The following is an 18,897-nucleotide window of genomic DNA, read 5'->3' as shown; positions in this document are numbered from 1 at the left end:
GTGCCTCAACTGGCTGCTGATCAGCGCACCGTCTCTTCTCAGTATTTGAACGGCAAATGTGAAAATTCAGCGATTCTGAATAAAAATAATCTAAAACTGGTGAAGTTAAATGGAAAATAACTTTATAGTATAATCACTGGATACATATAACAATTTAATAATTGCCTATCACCTGCCTCTAGTGACTGCACGTCACTGTGTGGATGTAACTGGTCATCCTGCACAGTCTAGCTCTGTACAACCATAGTCCAGAAATCGCCACTGAACGAGTTATTCGTGCAGTGCTTGTCAATGAGCTAAAAGTCACAGGCTGTCCAACACAGCAGTGAGCTGGACAATGAGTTGGCGAGTTGCTTCATGGCTCTGCAACCATCTTAAGGACCCACCTGTGGCCTCCAGGATGTTTGTGATGCCCTGTTTGATTGCACTTTCTATAGAAATTGAGGGTTCGCAGAATTGAATGGCCAGCAAAACCTCTGCACCCAGCCTCAACTAGTTTGCAGCAGGCTTTCCAGATATTGTACTGAGATCTGCATTCTTAGTTCTATTTCGCTCGTTGACCTTTTAGATCCGGTCTTTGCAGGAGAGAGTCAATTCAAAGATTGGTTGCTTAGAGGACTAACTTCGGCAAAAAGATGTGGTTGCAAACTGCGAACTTGAGATGTAATTGGTGTAATTAATGACGGCCACCACTATGTCATGCAAACTAGGGTTGTACGGTATACCGATACTAGTATAGTGTCGCGGTACTAATGAATCAAAAACGGTCCTATACTCTGTTTGAAAAGTGCCGGTTCCCGGGCATGACGTCATGTCGTGACATTGCTGGTTTTACGAGCAGACGAGCATGTTCGGCAGCGCACAATCACGGAGTACTTACAAGCAGACACAGTGTGTAGACAGAAAAGGGAGAACGGACGCATTTTGGATTAAAAACTGACGATAAAAGTTATAAAACTGAAACGCCCTCAGGAAGAGGTGCTTTAAGAGCTAGCTAGCAGCGAGCATCCATCCGCAGTCGGCAGTGTTTTAGCTACTTCTAAATAACTAAACCTTGCCTCCATGGCGACGAATAAAGTAAGTTTCTTACAAGTATCATCCCTGCAGGACGAGGAATAGCTAAACATGCTTCACTACACACCGTAGGAGGATACAATAGCTCACCGGCGTCACTGCTAAAGCTAGCGCGCCTGAATGTAAACAAATGCCATGGGTGGATCTATACCTGACATCCACTGTAATGATACCAAGTACAATAGCGTATCTTGTTTATATTACTATGATTACATCAATATTTTTTATCGTCGTAAAATATATATATTTTTTAATTAATATTATATTCATAAACTCAGGAAATACGTCCCTGGACACATGATAACTTCAATTATGACCAATATATGATCCTGTAACGACTTGGTATCAGATCGATACCTTAAACTAATGTAAAGCATCCAAACAACAGAAGAATAAGTCGTTATTACATTTTAACAGAAGTGTAGATAGAACATGTTGAAACAGAAAATAAGCAGATATTAACAGTAAATGAACAAGTAGATTCATAATCCATTTTTACAGCTTGTCCCTCATATCTTTGACAAAATAATAGAATGATAAATGACACAATATGTTACTGCATATGTCAGCAGACTAATTAGGAGCCTTTGTTTGTTTACTTACTACTAAAAGACAATTTGTCTCGTATGTTCACTATTTTATTTAAGGACAAAATTGTTCTTGGATTGCAATAATAAACAGATGTTTAATGTACCCTAAGATTTTTGTTAAAATGAAGCCAAAATTGCCATGTGGTCTCCTTTATTTAGAAAAGTATCGAAATACATTTTGGTATTGGTACAGGTACCAAAATATTGGTAGCGAGACAACCCTAATGCAAACTAATCAGAAACACTGGAAATAATCCACAAAATCAGATAAATTGCAGTAAAATGGCCACAGTATAGAACGTGGGGAATTGCGTCTAGCAGGGTATGGATGGCCTCGCAAATTCGCCCAAATGTCACATCATTGTGGCAACTTTCTCCGCACATTCATTCATTCAAGCTGCTGTTGACAGTCGATACTAAGTTGGGGAGGATATATCCCGTCGGGAAGTTTTCCCACGAGAGAGGGCTTCTTGATCAGTTCCTATTTTGTGTATTGACCTCAAAAAGCTAAGCTGTGATAAAACCTCATCAGACATCTGAGTCTCTGTGATTCTGACCTACTTCCTGCTGACTGTGCACCAAATGTCAGCCATCCAAGTCACTATTCTTTAGCAAACCTCCATTGTTGCACATTTGGATATTGTCTAAAAATGTGCATCGAACTCTACCTTTAACTGTCAAAAGAAGTCGACCAAAAATCAACTGTCAATTTCCTTGTGCGCTGCTGTAAACTGTTTGCTGTTCTGTTCCCGAGACCAAGTAGTCATATGCCAATCAACTACTCCTGCAAATGCAATTCAAGTTAAATGGTGAGTTGTGTTAAATACAAAACCCAAAACCAGTGAAGGTGGCACGTTGTGTAATTTGTAAATAAAACAGAATACAATGATTTGCAAATCCTTTTCAACTTATATTCAATTGAATAAACTGCAAAGACAATATATTTAATGCTTGAACTGAAAAAACGTTTTGTTTTGTTTTGTTTTTCCAAATAATCATTAACTTAGAACTTAATGGCAGCAACACATTGCAAAAAAGTTGGCACAGGGGCATTTTTACCACTGTGTTACATGGCCTTTCCTTTTAACGACACTCAGTAAACGTTTGGGAACTGAGGAGACACATTTTAGAAGCTTTTCAGGTGGAATTCTTTCCCATTCTTGCTTGATGTACAGCTTAAGTTGTTCAACAGTCTGGGGTCTCCGTTGTGGTATTTTAGGCTTCATAATGCGCCACACATTTTCAATGGGAGACAGGTCTGGACTCCAGGCAGGCCAGTCTAGTACCCGCACTCTTAGTATGAAGCCACGCTGTTGTAACATGTGGCTTGGCATTGTTTTGCTGAAATAAGCAGGGGCGTCCATGATGACGTTGCTTGGAAGGCAACATATGTTGCTCCAAAACCTGTATGTACCTTTCAGCATTAATGGCGCCTTCACAGATGTGTATGTTACCCATGTCTTGGGCACTAATACACCCCCATACCATCAAAGATGCTGGCTTTTCAACTTTGCACCTATAACAATCCCGATGGTTCTTTTCCTCTTTGGTCCGGAGGAAACGACGTCCATAGTTTCCAAAAAAAATTTGAAATGTGGACTTGTCAGACCACAGAACACTTTTCCACTTTGCATTAGTCCATCTTAGATGAGCTCGGGCCCAGCGAAGCCGGCGACATTTCTGGGTGTTGTTGATAAATGGCTTTCGCTTTGCACAGTAGAGTTTTAACTTGCACTTACAGACGTAGCGACGAACTGTAGTTAGTGACAGTGGTTTTCTGAAGTGTGCCTGAGCAAATGTGGTGATATCCTTTACACACTGATGTCGCTTTTTGATGCAGTACCGCCTGAGGGATCGAAGGTCACGGGCACTCAATGTTGGTTTTCAGCCTTGCCGCTTACGTGCAGTGATTTCTCCAGATTCTCTGAACCTTTTGATGATTTTACGGACCATTGATGGTGAAATCCCTAAAGTCCTTGCAATAGCTCGTTGAGAAATGTTGTTCTTTAACAATTTGCTCACGCGTTTGTTGACAAAGTGGTGACCCTCGCCCCATCCTTGTATGTGAATGACTGAGCATTTCATGGACGCTGCTTTTACACCCAATCATGGCGCCCGCCTGTTTCCAATTAGCCTGTTCACCTGTGGGATGTTCCAAATAAGTGTTTGATGAGCATTCCTCAACTTTCTCAGTCTTTTTTGCCACTCGTGCCAGCTTTTTTGAAACATGTTGCAGGCATCAAATTCCAAATGAGCTCATATTGGCAGAAAATAACAAAAGTTTTCCAGTTGGAACGTTAAGTATCTTGTCTTTGCAGTCTATTTAATTGAATATAAGTTGAAAGGGATTTGCACATCATTGTATTCTGCTTTTATTTACCATTTACACAACGTGCCAACTTGACTGGTTTTGGGTTTTGTACTAAACAGTGGCTTGAAATAAGATCGCAACCATTAAAAAAAAAAATCATACCTGTTAGAGTTCCTATAATAAGTACAGTCGGAAAACGGGTGGATATAAACGTGTCCTCCTCTGGCTTTCATTTCTAACGAGAAAAATTAATTGCCATAGTTGCATCTTCTCCTCTCCTTCAGTCCATGTTCTTCTTTCCAGCTTCACCTGTTGAAGGCCTGCTCTTCACTTTCTGTCACGCTGAGTCCCCCATCACCTATCAACATGACGACTTCAGCCCTGCGCAGGCAGGTGAAGAACATAGTGCACAACTATTCCGAGGCGGAGATTAAGGTAAGTGTACTCAGCTATGTTGTCTTCATGGGTCAGAGATGAGCGGGGGGTTATTTTTTTTTTCCTCTGCCGTTGGTGTGCAGGTCCGTGAGGCAACCTCAAATGACCCCTGGGGGCCGTCATCTTCGCTCATGTCAGAAATTGCTGACTTGACATTCAATGTCGTGGCTTTTGCTGAGGTCATGGGTATGGTGTGGAAGCGCCTCAACGACAGCGGCAAGAACTGGAGGCACGTCTACAAGGTGAATGACGTTGTATTTGCTGCCAGTTGATGTCTTCACTCTGGGTGTTCAGGTTTTTCACCATCATTTTTCCACTGCTGCTCCCCAATCTTATAACTCATTTGCCTTTCTTCACTGCACTGAACAGTATTGCTCGCTTACTGTTCCAGTCAGATAACGTTCTGAAGCGACGTTCTGAAGCCATCTTACGCTTACTGTAGGAGTAGAACAGGGTTATTGTCACAATTTTTACTCTGGTGCATGAGTGTCCAATCTTTTTGACTTGGGGGGATAGCATTTAGCTAAAAAAAAATTGTCATTCAATGTGTTTTATTTCTTTTCATGACTATTTACATTGTAGATAGTCACTGAAGGCATCAAAACTATGAATGAACATTAACACTTTAGTATGGGGAACACATTAATTAGTTGCTTATTAACATGCAAATTAGTAACATATTGGCTTTTAACTAGTCACTTATTAATGCCTTATTCTGCATGGCCTTATTATACAACCAGTAAGCCATTAACTAAGAGTCTTTCCTCAATAACCTCAGAATTATTGCTTATTAATAACCCTAACCCTTATATGTTCCCCTAGTGTCCAAATAACCCTAAATTAAGTCTTGTTACTTTGATAAGCAACTAATTAATGGTGAATATGTTCCCCATACTAAAGTGTTACCGAATGAACACATGTGGAGTTATGTACTTAACAAAAAAAGGTGAAATAACTGAAAACATGTTTTATATAGAAATGTCCGATAATGGCTTTTTTTGCCGATATCCGATATTCCGATATTGTCCAACTCTTAATTACCGATTCCGATATCAACCGATACCAATATATACAGTCGTGGAATTAACACATTATTATGCCTAATTTTGTTGTGATGCCCCGCTGGATGCATTAAACAATGTAACAAGGTTTTCCAAAATAATTTAACTCAAGTTATGGAAAAAAATGCCAACATGGCACTGCCGTATTTATTATTGAAGTCACAAAGTGCATTTTTTTTTTTTAACATGCCTCAAAACAGGATCTTGGAATTTGGGACATGCTCTCCCTGAGAGAGCATGAGGAGGTTGAAGTGGGCGGGGTTGAGGTGGGGAGGGGGGGGGGGGGTAGGGTGTAGCGGGGGGGGCGTATATTGTAGCGTCCCGGAAGAGTTAGTGCTGCAAGGGGTTCTGGGTATTTGTTCTGTTGTGTTTTAGTTGTGTTACGGTGTGGATGCTGTCCCGAAATGTGTTTGTCATTCTTGTTTGGTATGGGTTCACAGTGTGGCACATATTTGTAATAGTGTTAAGGTTGTTTATACGGCCACCCTCAGTGTGACCTGTATGGCTGTTGACCAAGTATGCTTTGCATTCACTTGCGTGTGTGAAAAGTTGTAGATATTATGTGATTAGGCCGGCAAGCAAAGGCAGTGCCTTTAAGGTTTATTGGCTCTCTGTACTTCTCCCTATGTCCGTGTACCACTCCGTACAGCGGCGTTTTAAAAAGTCATACATTTTACTTTTTGAAACTGATACCGATAATTTCCGATATTACATTTTTAAAGCATTTATCGACATCTCTAGTTTTATATTCTAGTTTCTTCAAAATGGTCACCCTTTGCTCTGATTGCTGCTTTGCACACTCTTGGCATTCTCTCGATGAACTTCAAGCACACCTGTGAAGTGAAAACCCTTTCAGGTGACTACCTCTTGAAGCTCATCGAGAGAATGCCAAGAGTGTGCGAAAAAGTACTCAGAGCAAAAAAGAAACTAGAATATAAAACATGTTTTCCAGTTATTTCACCTTTTTTTGTGAAGTGCTTCACTCCAAATGTGTTAATTCATAGTTTTGATTCCTTCAGTGACAATCTACAATGAAAATAGTCATGAAAATAAAGAAAGCGCATTGAATGAGGAGAAGGTGTGTCCAAACTTTTGGCCTGTACTGTTTATGTAACGTTGTAGTACACATTTATAATATGTAATATGCACTTTTGGCCTGTACTGTATATATATATATATATATATATATATATATATATATATATATATATATATATATATATATATATATATATATATATATATACGTATAATATAAACAGGAATAAAACATACTTTTGTTATTTTGTAGTGTGTAATGTTAGAAAAAGGTTGATCAAGTGAAATGACTTAGAGATGATAGGTATGAAAAACACTAACCTTAACTGGAATGGACTTTTGATGTCTTTAAATTGAAGTGTGTGAGTGTCTGGTGACGTCTAATGGCCACAATAATGCATTCAATTAAGCTCATATGTTAAATGATGCAGACACGTTTGTTTCTGGATACTTTCTAATATGCTTGTGTCTGAGAGACTTTGTGTCTGTAATATGCAACTGAAATTATTCAATACTTATTTGTATTGACAAATGTTGCGTTTTGGACTGCAATATTGTTCAATTAAGGACACGTATAAGATGTGTATAGCTTGTGTGCTCAGCTGTTGTGTAGCTGCTAACTCCGAGTAGCCACCATATTTACTCCTTGTAAATGACCACTAAAATAGAAGGAAATACCAAACTTGTGTGCTTATTGAAGGATATTTAGATGTTATCTGGATGCCCAGATTTGCAGAAGTAAATGCAATGCAAAGTATTTGGCCACCTGCCTTGACTCACATATGAACTTGAAGTGCCATCCCATTCCTAACCCATAGGGGTCAATATGATGTCAACTCTTCTTCAACTCTTCTGGGAAGGCTGTCCACAAGGTTGTGGAGTGTGTTTATCTGGATTTCCGACCATTCTTCCAAAAGCGCATTGGTGACTATGAATTGATTGACGTGGATTGACGAGTTGAAAAACTTATTCGGGTGTTACCATTTAGTGGTCAATTGTACGGAATATGTACTGTGCTGTGCAATATACTAATAAAAGTTTCAATCAATCAATCAATCAAAAAGGTCACGCACTGATGTTGGTCGAGAAGGCCTGGCTCTCAGTCTCCATTCTAATGCATCCCAAAAGTGTTCTATCGGGTTCAGGTCAGGACTCTGTGCACTGTGCAGGCCAGTCAAGTTCATCCACATCAGACTGTCATCCATGTCTTTATGGACCTTGCTTTGTGCACTGGTGCACAGTCAATTTCCAGTAAATGTCCATACCACTCTTTGTAAAACAGCGCCTTCTGGTGGCGGAATATAAGAAATGTGACTGTACAAGTCGCGCACTCGCGGTCCCACTGATACATACGCCAGATACGCCAGATGTGCAGAGTTGACAAAGGTTTAAAGGTTGTTTCCACAAGTTCATCAGACAAAACGTTCTTTCTGGACTTTTCAGTCTCTCCAATACTCCTCCTCCTCCTGCACTCGGCCGCTCACTGTTAAAGACAACAGATGATTAGATTAACACGTACCACCTGTGAAATCTAATCACCTGCCAGTTGTGTCTCGCCGTCAGCACATGCCCCGCCCCTATCCGATGGTGCTTGTCCTCAGCACCATAGACAGCGGCGGTGACCTTTGCTCCTGCAAGCGCGCTGGCCACACCTCCCTCCACAGTGACAGCTAACTCCATTCCCCCTTATCAAATATATGAAATATATGTGACGTAATATTTGTTTTTACAGGGTAAGAAGACAGTTGCACATGTGGCTAGCACGTCGACCATGCAGCCGGCCAGTTCTGGGTTTGAATCTCAGCTCTGACCTCTGAGTTGCTGTATGTATGTTGTGCTTGCGCAGGTTTACTTGCAGGACTCTAAATTGCCTCACGTAGTTCAAAATAGATATTCGCTAGAGATGCGCGGATAGGCAATAATTTCATCTGCAACCGCATCACAAAAGTCGTCACCCATCCGCCATTCACCCGAACAAACATTTTATCAAAACCGCACCCGCCCGCACCCACCCGTTGTTATATATCTAATATAGACGATGCAAGGCATTAGTGAGGTTATAAAGCTTTTGCCTGTTAAAGAAAGGAGACTGATCCAATGCAGCAGAGACATTCAATGCGTGCCACGCTGTCACAGCCCAGACGCACACCAGTGCGCAATCATCTGGGAGCCGCGTTGAGCGCACCTCCAAGCGCGCTCGCGCCACTCAAACTGCTGCAGGCAGCTGCGTTCTATCTTGTTTTAACATCCTGTGGCACTCTTCTGGGATCACGGCGGACGAAACTGCTCATGCTCAGGGTGTTTGGGGAGGTTCGGGGTTTTGCACAAATGTGATGCACCATGTTAGATGTCCCGGTTTTGTGACTGTCGTAGACATAAACAGCGTCGCAGCTCTTGCAAATCACGTAGCCAGCATTACTATCATCCTGATTTACAACCTCATAAAAACGAGTCCACGCTGAACTTTTCTGGCCTTTTTTTCCCCTGGTCTTTAGTATTCCCTTTTTTAGTTTGTCGCGTACCACGTTTGCTGCCGGCGTTGCCATCTTTTTTTCTTTTCTTCTTCTGTTGTGGTGTGCTGCCGGTGCCTGCTTGTTTTTCGTATGTGGGTAACAACATTTAACTATGTATATATATTTCCGAATTGGTTTAACTGCCACCCGCCTGAATCTATTTAAAATCTAATTTTTTTTTATTTCAACCGCCCAACCCGCGGATAAAATCTAATTTTTTTTTATTTCAACCGCCCGACCCGCGGATAATCCGCGGATAATCCGCGGACTCCGCGGTTGTGTCCGCAAACCGCGCATCTCTAATATTCGCCGAATTAGAGACTGAATTGTAAAGGTGTTGACAATATGTCACCCAGAAGTAGCAGAATGAAAAATGAATATCCCTTCAGGTGTAAAATCACAATAGTAATTTAGAAAATAAACAATCAAATAGAGATGTAAAGAAACTAAGCAGTTTGCCTGTCATCATTGTACTTCAGGCACTGACGCTGTTGGACTACCTGCTGAAGACGGGATCAGAGAGAGTGGCTCAACAGTGTCGGGAAAACGCCTTCACTATTCAGGTACGATGGAACCTTTAAGGTTGAACATGTTAGTTGGTCTCCGTTTAGTTTTTTTTAATTGTAAACTGTTTGCTCATAGGAAAAAATGGAAATAGGATTTGTTGTGGGGTCACACTGTCAACCATCCTAAAACCCTAATAATTAAAGAAGTATTTGAGTATTCTTAACCGTCAAACAAATGTAAAAGTAGTTCAATATGTGTTTTATCAGATTTGGAGTTATGACAAATGAATGGCACCGGTTCGGTGGAATGGTCCTTATCTTTTATGACATATGATGAAGGCACAAATAAATTGCATACAACCCGCCTCTGAAATACAATACTGCCTCTGAAAAGAAGTGAATATGACCAATATATGATCCTGTAACTACTTGGTATCGGATTGATACCCAAATGTGTGGTATCATCCAAAACTAATGTAAAATATCAAACAACAGAAGAATAAGTGATTATTACATTTTAACAGAAGTGTACATAGAACATGTTAAAAGGGAAAGTAAGCAGATATTAACAGTAAATGAACAAGTAGATTAATAATTAATTTTCTACCACTTGTCCTTAATAATGTTGACAAAATAATAAAATGTAAAATGACACAATACAGGTAAAAGCCAGTAAATTAGAATATTTTGATTGCATTCAAAAGGTGTAACTTGTACATTATATTTATTCATTGCACACAGACTGATGCATTCAAATGTTTATTTCATTTAATTTTGATGATTTGAAGTGGCAACAAATGAAAATCCAAAATTCCGTGTGTCACAAAATTAGAATATTGTGTAAGGCTAATACAAAAAAGGGATTTTTAGAAATGTTGGCCAACTGAAAAGTATGAAAATGAAAAATATGAGCATGTACAATACTCAATACTTGGTTGGAGCTCCTTTTGCCTCAATTACTGCGTTAATGCGGCGTGGCATGGAGTCGATGAGTTATGAGTTATGAGAGCCCAGGTTGCTCTGATAGTGGCCTTCAACTCTTCTGCGTTTTTGGGTCTGGCATTCTGCATCTTCCTTTTCACAATACCCCACAGATTTTCTATGGGGCTAAGGTCAGGGGAGTTGGCGGGCCAATTTAGAACAGAAATACCATGGTCCGTAAACCAGGCACGGGTAGATTTTGCGCTGTGTGCAGGCGCCAAGTCCTGTTGGAACTTGAAATCTCCATCTCCATAGAGCAGGTCAGCAGCAGGAAGCATGAAGTGCTCTAAAACTTGCTGGTAGACAGCTGCGTTGACCCTGGATCTCAGGAAACAGAGTGGACCGACACCAGCAGATGACATGGCACCCCAAACCATCACTGATGGTGGAAACTTTACACTAGACTTCAGGCAACGTGGATCCTGTGCCTCTCCTGTCTTCCTCCAGACTCTGGGACCTCGATTTCCAAAGGAAATGCAAAATTTGCTTTCGTCAGAAAACATGACTTTGGACCACTCAGCAGCAGTCCAGCTCTTTTTTTCCTTAGCCCAGGTGAGACGCTTTTCGCGCTGTTTCTTGGTCAACAGTGGCTTGACACGAGGTATGCGGCAGTTGAAACCCATGTCTTCCAAGCGTCTCTTGGTGGTGGATCTTGAAGCACTGACTCCAGCAGCTGTCCACTCCTTCTGAATCTCCCCCACATTTTTGAATGGGTTTTTTTTCACAATCTTGACCAGGGCGCGGTGATCCCTATCGCTTGTACACTTTTTCTGACCACAGTTTTTCCTTCCCTTTGCCTCTCCATTAATGTGTTTGGACACAGAGCTCTGAGAACAGCCAGCCTCTTCAGCAATAACCTTTTGTGTCTTTCCCTCCTTGTGCAATGTGTCGATGGTTGCCTTTTGGACAGCTGTCAAATCTGAAGTCTTCCCCATGTTTGTGTAGGCTTCAGAACTGGACTGAGAGACCATTTAAAGCCCTTTGCAGGTGTTTTGAGTTAATCAGCTGATTAGTTTGTGGCACCAGGTGTCTTCAAAATTTAACCCTTACACAATATTCTAATTTTGTGACACACGGAATTTTGGATTTTCATTTGTTGCCACTTCAAATCATCAAAATTAAATGAAATAAACATTTGAATGCATCAGTCTGTGTGCAATGAATAAATATAATGTACAAGTTACACCTTTTGAATGCAATTACTGAAATAAATCAAGTTTTTCAAAATATTCTAATTTACTGGCTTTTACCTGTATGTTACTGCATATGTCAGCAGACTAAATTAGGAGTCTTTGTTTGCTTGCTTACTACTAAAACACAAGTTGTCTTGTATGTTCACTATTTTACTTGCAATAAGAAACATATGTTTAATGTACGCTAAGATCTTTCGTTAAAATAAAGCCAATAATGCTATTTTTTGTGGTCCCCTTTATTTAGAAAAGTACCGAAAAGTATTAAAATGATTTTGGTACCGGTACCAAACTTTGGTATCGGGACAACACAAGTAGCAGTCTTTTGACCAATCATTGAGGACATCGCCTGAAACCGAGTTGGCCAAACTGTCTTTATACACGACTCTAATCTAATCAAGTCCCTGCTCTAACCAGTAGAAGTAGTAAGTACACAGGAGTGTACAGAGCGGACAAAGGCAAAGAGATGGAGACGTGTGAAACTGGAATAAAAATTTCAAATGAGTTGCCGTCAGCGCGTTTATGTAGAATGTAATGAATAAATAATGTCAAGTTCTCATAAGTAACTCAATTCAAGGAGGCGGCAGTTTCATTCCTGTCCCCCAGGGAGTGCCATGACAGAAAATGATTGAGAAACATTGGCATACACCAGGGATGTCCAAAGTGTGGCCATTTGCGGCCCGCAGGTAATTTTTTAACGGACCCACGGCACATTCTAAAAATACAATAAAAAAAAATAAAAAACATAAAAAGTGGTATAAAAGAGCAAACAGGTGAAATGTTACAAGAACATTTTGCAATGTTTACTCTAATAACACAAAGCTGCCATGCAGGCTGTTTCTTTCTTTAAAAAATAATAATGAATCAAAATCAAGGCTCCAATTACGTCACAGTAAATATTCCACTTTGAGATATTTTTTGGGGAAAATGTTGCATATTTTGTGTTTGCCATTTAAAAAACAAAGTTTTTTGGGTTTTTTTTTTAAAGAAGGGCCTAAAGCGAACAAACAAAAAACATAAACAACAATAAAACTTATAATTGACAGATAGATCTAAAGTAGATCTTGAGACTATTGTGTTAAAAGTAAAAAAAAAAAAAAGTATGATTTATTTTTTTAAACTTTACTGAGCAGGACCCTTTTGGATCCCCGATAATTTTAGTGGGACATTTTATTTTAAGTGTCATTGCTCAAAAAATAATCTTGTTATGAGTTATTGACATTTTTAAGGTTCCAATTATTATATAATCTCAAATATTCCATTTAAAAATGTTATTTGGTGAAAATATTGCATATTTTCATTTTTTTCCATAAAAAAACAGGGTTTTCTTTGACAAAAAGGGCAGACAACTTAAATCTTTAACAACTTTATATTGACAGATAGACCTAATGTTGATCTAGAGATTTAAACCTTGAATAATAATAATAATAATAATAATAATAATAATAATACTAAATAATGACACATTTTTTATATTTTTTTTACCAAAACCCTTTAGGGTCCCCGGGGATCAAGCCTGAGTGGAGGCCTGAATGTATCTTTTTTATACATATATTGTATTGTTTTTTTTTTAAATAAAAAATATCAAAATGGCCCCTGCTTGCTTTGATTTTTCAGTGTGCGGCCCTCAGTGGAAAAAAGTTTGGACTAGAGATGTCCGATAATGGCTTTTTTGCCGATATCCGATATTCCGTTATTGTCCAACTCTTAATTACAGATTCCGATATCAACCGATACCGATATATACAGTCGTGGAATTAACACATTACTATGCCTAATTTTGTTGTGATGCCCCGCTGGATGCATTAGATTTTCCAAAATAAATCAACTCAAGTTATGGAAAAAAAAATGCCAACATGGCACTGCCATATTTATTATTGAAGTCACAAAGTGCATTATTTTGTTTAACATGCCTCAAAACAGCAGCTTGGAATTTGGGACATGCTCTCCCTGAGAGAGCATGAGGAGGTTGAGGTGGGCGGGGTTGGGGGGGCTGGGTTGAGGTATGTTGGGGGGCGGTTAGGGGGGGTGTACATTGTAGCGTCCCGGAAGAGTTAGTGCTGCAAGGGGTTCTGGGTATTTGTTCTGTTGTGTTTATGTTGTGTTACGGTGCAGATGTTCTCCCAAAATGTGTTTGTCATTCTTGTTTGGTGTGGGTTCACAGTGTGGCGCATATTTGTAACAGTGTTAAAGTTGTCTATACAGCCACCCTCAGTGTGACCTGTATGGCTGTTGACCAAGTATGCTTGCATTCACTTGTGTGTGTGAAAAGCCGTAGATATTAGGTGACTGGGCCGGCACGCAAAGGCAGTGCCTTTAAGGTTTATTGGCGCTTTGTACCTCTCCCTACGTCCATGTACACAGCGGCGTTTTAAAAAGTCATACATTTTACTTTTTGAAACCGACACTGATAAACTGCCGATATTATCGGACATCTCTAGTTTTGACACAATCAAATTCACTTTTTTTTTTTCCTGGTTCAGACTCTTCGTGATTTCCAGTATGTCGACCGCGACGGCAGAGACCAAGGGGCCAATGTTCGAGAGAAAGCTCGCCAACTGGTGTGTCTCCTTCGGGATGATGAGCGCCTTCGCCAAGAGCGGAGTCAAGCTCTGAAAACCAAGGAGCGCATGGCGGCTGGAGGCAGTGGAGGAGGAGGAGGAGCAGCAGCAGCAGTCGCCGGGGGAGGTGGTGGAGGAGGTGGGATGTATGGAGGAATACCACCATCCTACCACCCGGGTAGACGAACAAGCCAGCCCAGCATGGCTGTGCTATACGGGGAAGATGTTAGTCGCTCCAGGGGTTCTCCATCCTCCTTTAATTGTGAGTGTTGAGTCTAACTCTGATATTCATATAACTCCTAATACTGCTGGGTGCTTTTTACACATATTCTTGTCTGTGATACATGTTTCCGAGATGCTGCTATGGCATACCAACTTTGCATCAACCTCACACACAGTCCTCACCACACCTCCCTGTTGACTCTCAGCAGCCTCATCCTCATCTCCTCGGGCTGCCTCGGACCTGGAGCAGGCTCGACCGCAAACCAGCGGGGAAGAGGAGCTCCAGCTCCAGCTGGCCTTAGCTATGAGCAGGGAGGAGAGTCAGAAGGTACGACACGCTCACAGACAACAATAATGTCCGAGACAAGAGGTGTGTCATATAGTCCAGTGGCTCTCAACCATAGGGCCGGGGCCCGTTGTTAGAGGGCTGCCAAAAAAAATATCTGTTTTTCAGCTGTGGTCCGTATGAGTTGCAGCGGTACTCTTGTTGTAATACACTTTTCCACCACTTGTGGCAGTAATAACAATGTCACACAAACCAAAGAAGTCTGGAGCTACACTGCAAAAACTGAAATCTAAGTAAGATGAAATATCTCAAATAAGGGTGATATTTACTTATTTTCTGTCTGATAAGATAATTCTTCTCACTAAGCAAATTTTATGTTAGAGTGTTTTACTTGTTTTAAGGGTTTTGGTCCTAGCTTGTTGCTGAGATTTTATGACCAATATTGAGTAAAACATGCTTGAAACTAGGTATTTTTGGGTTCATTGAGGTTAGCCGATTTTACTTATTTTGGAAAGTCTTGACAAGCCGAATTTTGTTGTTCTATTGGCAGATAATTTTGCTTAGTTCAAATAAAATACCCCTAATTTTTATATTTTTTTTTCTTGTTTTTGAACACTGACTGTTTGCAGTGTAACTTCATAGAGAAGTCTCTTAAGCACAAAAATTATGATCAAGTGGTGAAGCTGTATTAATTAGTTGCATAGTTCAGTTAAGAAACATATTCATTATTAATCTAGTTTATGTTAGCACAACATAAATGTATGTACATTTATTTTTCATCAGTTATTAATGAGTCCCTTTTTATGCAGTATAATTGGTTAGTATTCATTTTAATGCGCCTGACCTAAGCCTAAGATTAATGAGTTCAGTATTTTATTTTATTTTTTTGTGATGAACACATGATTTAATATCATTTAACAAAGTTGTAAACTGTAAGTAGGTTAGATATGTGATGAAAATCAAAAGTTAAAGTGATAGTCACACACACACTAGGTGTGGTGAAATTACCCTCTGCATTTAACCCATCCCCTTGATCCACCCCCTGGGAGGTGAGGGGAGCAGTGAGCAGCAGCGGTAGCCGCGCTCGGGAATCATTTTGATGATTTAACCCCCAATTCCAACCCTTGATGCCGAATGCCAAGCAGGGAGGTAATGGATCCCATTTTTATAGTCTTTGGTATGACTCGGCCGGGGTTTGAACACACAACCTACCGATCTCAGGGCGGACACTCCAACCACAAGGCCACTGAGCCATATTTGAGTGGGCCCTGGGTCTTTTTGTAGTGGAAAAATTGGGCCCTGAAGTCAAAAAGGTTATTAACCCCAGTAATAGTCTATCCTTACAAAATGAACATAGAAAAAGTCTGTTTTCCTATATACTATTAGAAAGGTTTTATTTAATGATAAATGGGATAAGTTGATTGGCAACACTAAATTGGCCCTAGTGTGTGGATGTGAGTGTGAATGTTGTCTGTCTATCTGTGTTGGCCCTGCGATGAGGTGGCGACTTGTCCAGGGTGTACCCCGCCTTCCGCCCGATTGTAGCTGAGATAGGCTCCAGCGCCCCCCGCGACCCCAAAGGGAATAAGCGGTAGAAAATGGATGGATGGATGGGTTGTACTTGTATAGCGCTTTTCTACCTTCAAAGTACTCAAAGCGCTTTGACACTACTTCCACATTTACCCATTCACACACACAGTCACACACTGATGGAGGGAGCTGCCATGCAAGGCGCTAACCAGCACCCATTAGGAGCAAGGGTGAAGTGTCTTGCTCAGGACACAACGGACATGACAAGGTTGGTACTAGGTGGGGATTGAACCAGGGACCCTCGGGTCGCGCACGGCCATTCTTCCACTGCGCCACACAGTGCAGTGCATGTTTTAATTTGTCAGCAAATTTGAACGCAAACATTCTGCAGTCTTACGCCCACAAGTGATTTTATTCTCTTGATGCACTTTTTCACAACAATCATTTTGACTGAGTGAAACAGCAAACAAAAGTGTTTAGCCAGATGTGGGTACAGTAGCCAAAAATTGTACTTTAGTAAGAATAGCGTTACTTTAGAGCAGTCCTTCTTAAACAGTGGGGCGTGGTGCGATGTGCATGTGTTTTATCAGTATCATGCTTCTCTCTTTTTCATTTTGTACATATATATATATATACATACATATATATATATATATATCTTGTCTTTGCATTCTATTCAATTGAATATAAGTTGAAAAGGATTTGCAAATCATTGTATTCTGTTTTTATTTACAAATTACACAACGTGCCAACTTCACTGGTTTTGGGTTTTGTAAAAAAAAAAAAAAAAATCTGATATTATTAACTACTGTTAAGATACACTATATGATGTTAATATGATTTTTAGTTTTTAGTTGAAAAATATAACCCTGGTACCCCAGCTTTAATTAAAGGCAAATAGATGCACTTTAAATCTTTTCTGCTACAGACTAAAAAACAATGTTAGTAAAGTTATTGTTTGTTGTAAGTTGATCTGTATTTATTTATTTGTATTTAATGTCGACGCGCGCACACAGAGAGCATACAAGCAGAATCAGTGTGTAGCATACTTGCCAACCTTGAGACCTTCGAATTCGGGAGATTAGGGGGGGGATTCTGGGTATTTGTTCTGTTGTGTTTATGTTGTGTTACGATGCGGATGTTCTCTCGAAATGCGTTTGTCATTCTTATTTGTAACAGTGTTAAAGTTGTTTGTACGGCCACCCTCAGTGTGACCTGTATGGCTGTTGATCAAGTAAGTCTTGCAGTCACTTTCGTGTGTCTGTAGCAGCCGCATACAACATGTGACTGGGCCGGCACGCTGTTTGTATGGTGAAAAAGCGGATGCGTCGACGGGTTGTGGAGGACGCTAAAGGCAGTGCCATCACGGCACACCCTTAATAGTGTTGTCCGGGTGAAAATCCGGAGAAATTCGGGAGAATGGTTGCCCCGGGAGGGTTGACAAGTATGGTGTGTAGAGGAAGAATGGCCAAAAAACGCGGCAATCCTAAAGAGGGTGCGTGAAACGCAATATGGAGGTATTTGGGCTTCAAAACTATCAATAAAGATGACGCTTTAAACTCAGAAGCGCCGGGGTGCTTTAAAACATGCCTCGCCCAAAGGTGGCAATACGGTATTAACACCTTTGCTTCAAACTTGGGTAAATACTTAAATAGCAAGCCTTCAAATCTTTTTTGTTTTTGTACTTTATACATAATATAATAATATAATATAATGTGACGATCTGTCACATTCACGTTGAGTTGGGTTTCCTGGGTTTGGTGTTTGTTTCCTGTCAGTGCTCATTTCCTGATTGTCTCCCTGAGCGCTGTTTCCCCTCACCTGCGGCTGATTGGCAGCCTGGCCACACCTGGTGTCAATCAGCTGGCTGCTATTTATGCCTGCCTCGCCCTCCAGTCAGTGCTCGAGGATTGTTTGCTGTCTCCTGGTTTCCTGGTATCCTGTTTACTGGTTTCTGTTATCCTGTCTCCAGATATCCTATTAAAGTCATGTTTTCCTGCAACACGCCTGCATCTTGGGGTTCACCACCAACAAATCATGACAGTAACAGTAACAAAAAAATAATAAGTATTTACGTTATGGGGCTGTGTGGCTCAGATGGTAGAGCAGCCGTGCCAGTAACTTGGGGGCTCCAGGTTCGATTCCAGCCTCCGCCTTCCTAGTCATTGCTGCCCAAAAAAATTCTGAGGGCTTCAGTGCATTTTCTATTTGGGCTCCAGTACTCTGGAATGCCCTAGTTAGAGATGTTACCTCAGTAGAAGCATTTAAGTCCCTGTGAAAGTTTCCTCCTAGCAGGTTTGGTGGAGACCGTTGTTCTGGTTTGACAAAGGTTTTATTTTTCCACAATATATCCACATGACACTCGACTTTTCAGTCCTCCTCTGTGTCATGCCTCTTTCCCTCCTGCTACCGGCCGCTTACTGTTAAAGACAACAGATGATTAGACTAACACGTACCACCTGTGAAATCTAATCACCTGCCAGCTGTGTCTCGCCGTCAGCACATGCCCCGCCCCTATCCGACGGTGCTCGTCCTCAGCACCACAGACAGAGGCGGTGACCTTTGCTCCTGCAGGCGCGCTGGCCACACCTCCCTCCAC

The 18,897-nt window shown here is 40.8% G+C and overlaps 1 protein-coding gene across 3 annotated transcripts in view; it reads left to right on the top strand.

Moving 5' to 3' along the window:
* epn3b (epsin 3b) overlaps nt 1–18,897 on the top strand; it is a 40,074-nt gene that overhangs the window by 5,046 nt on the left and 16,131 nt on the right. For all 3 annotated transcript variants that reach the window (XM_061988121.2, XM_061988122.2, XM_061988120.2), the window contains 5 exons: nt 4,279–4,410; nt 4,494–4,652; nt 9,502–9,585; nt 14,183–14,522; nt 14,689–14,810. In XM_061988121.2, the coding sequence (XP_061844105.2) occupies nt 4,279–4,410; nt 4,494–4,652; nt 9,502–9,585; nt 14,183–14,522; nt 14,689–14,810 (837 nt within the window). The remainder of the gene's footprint in view (nt 1–4,278; nt 4,411–4,493; nt 4,653–9,501; nt 9,586–14,182; nt 14,523–14,688; nt 14,811–18,897) is intronic.

This window comes from Nerophis lumbriciformis, linkage group LG27 (genome assembly GCF_033978685.3).
Source record: "Nerophis lumbriciformis linkage group LG27, RoL_Nlum_v2.1, whole genome shotgun sequence".
Taxonomy (NCBI): domain Eukaryota; kingdom Metazoa; phylum Chordata; class Actinopteri; order Syngnathiformes; family Syngnathidae; genus Nerophis; species Nerophis lumbriciformis.
Note: the sequence above shows the minus strand (reverse complement) of the source record. Positions and strands in the feature narration are given on the sequence as shown.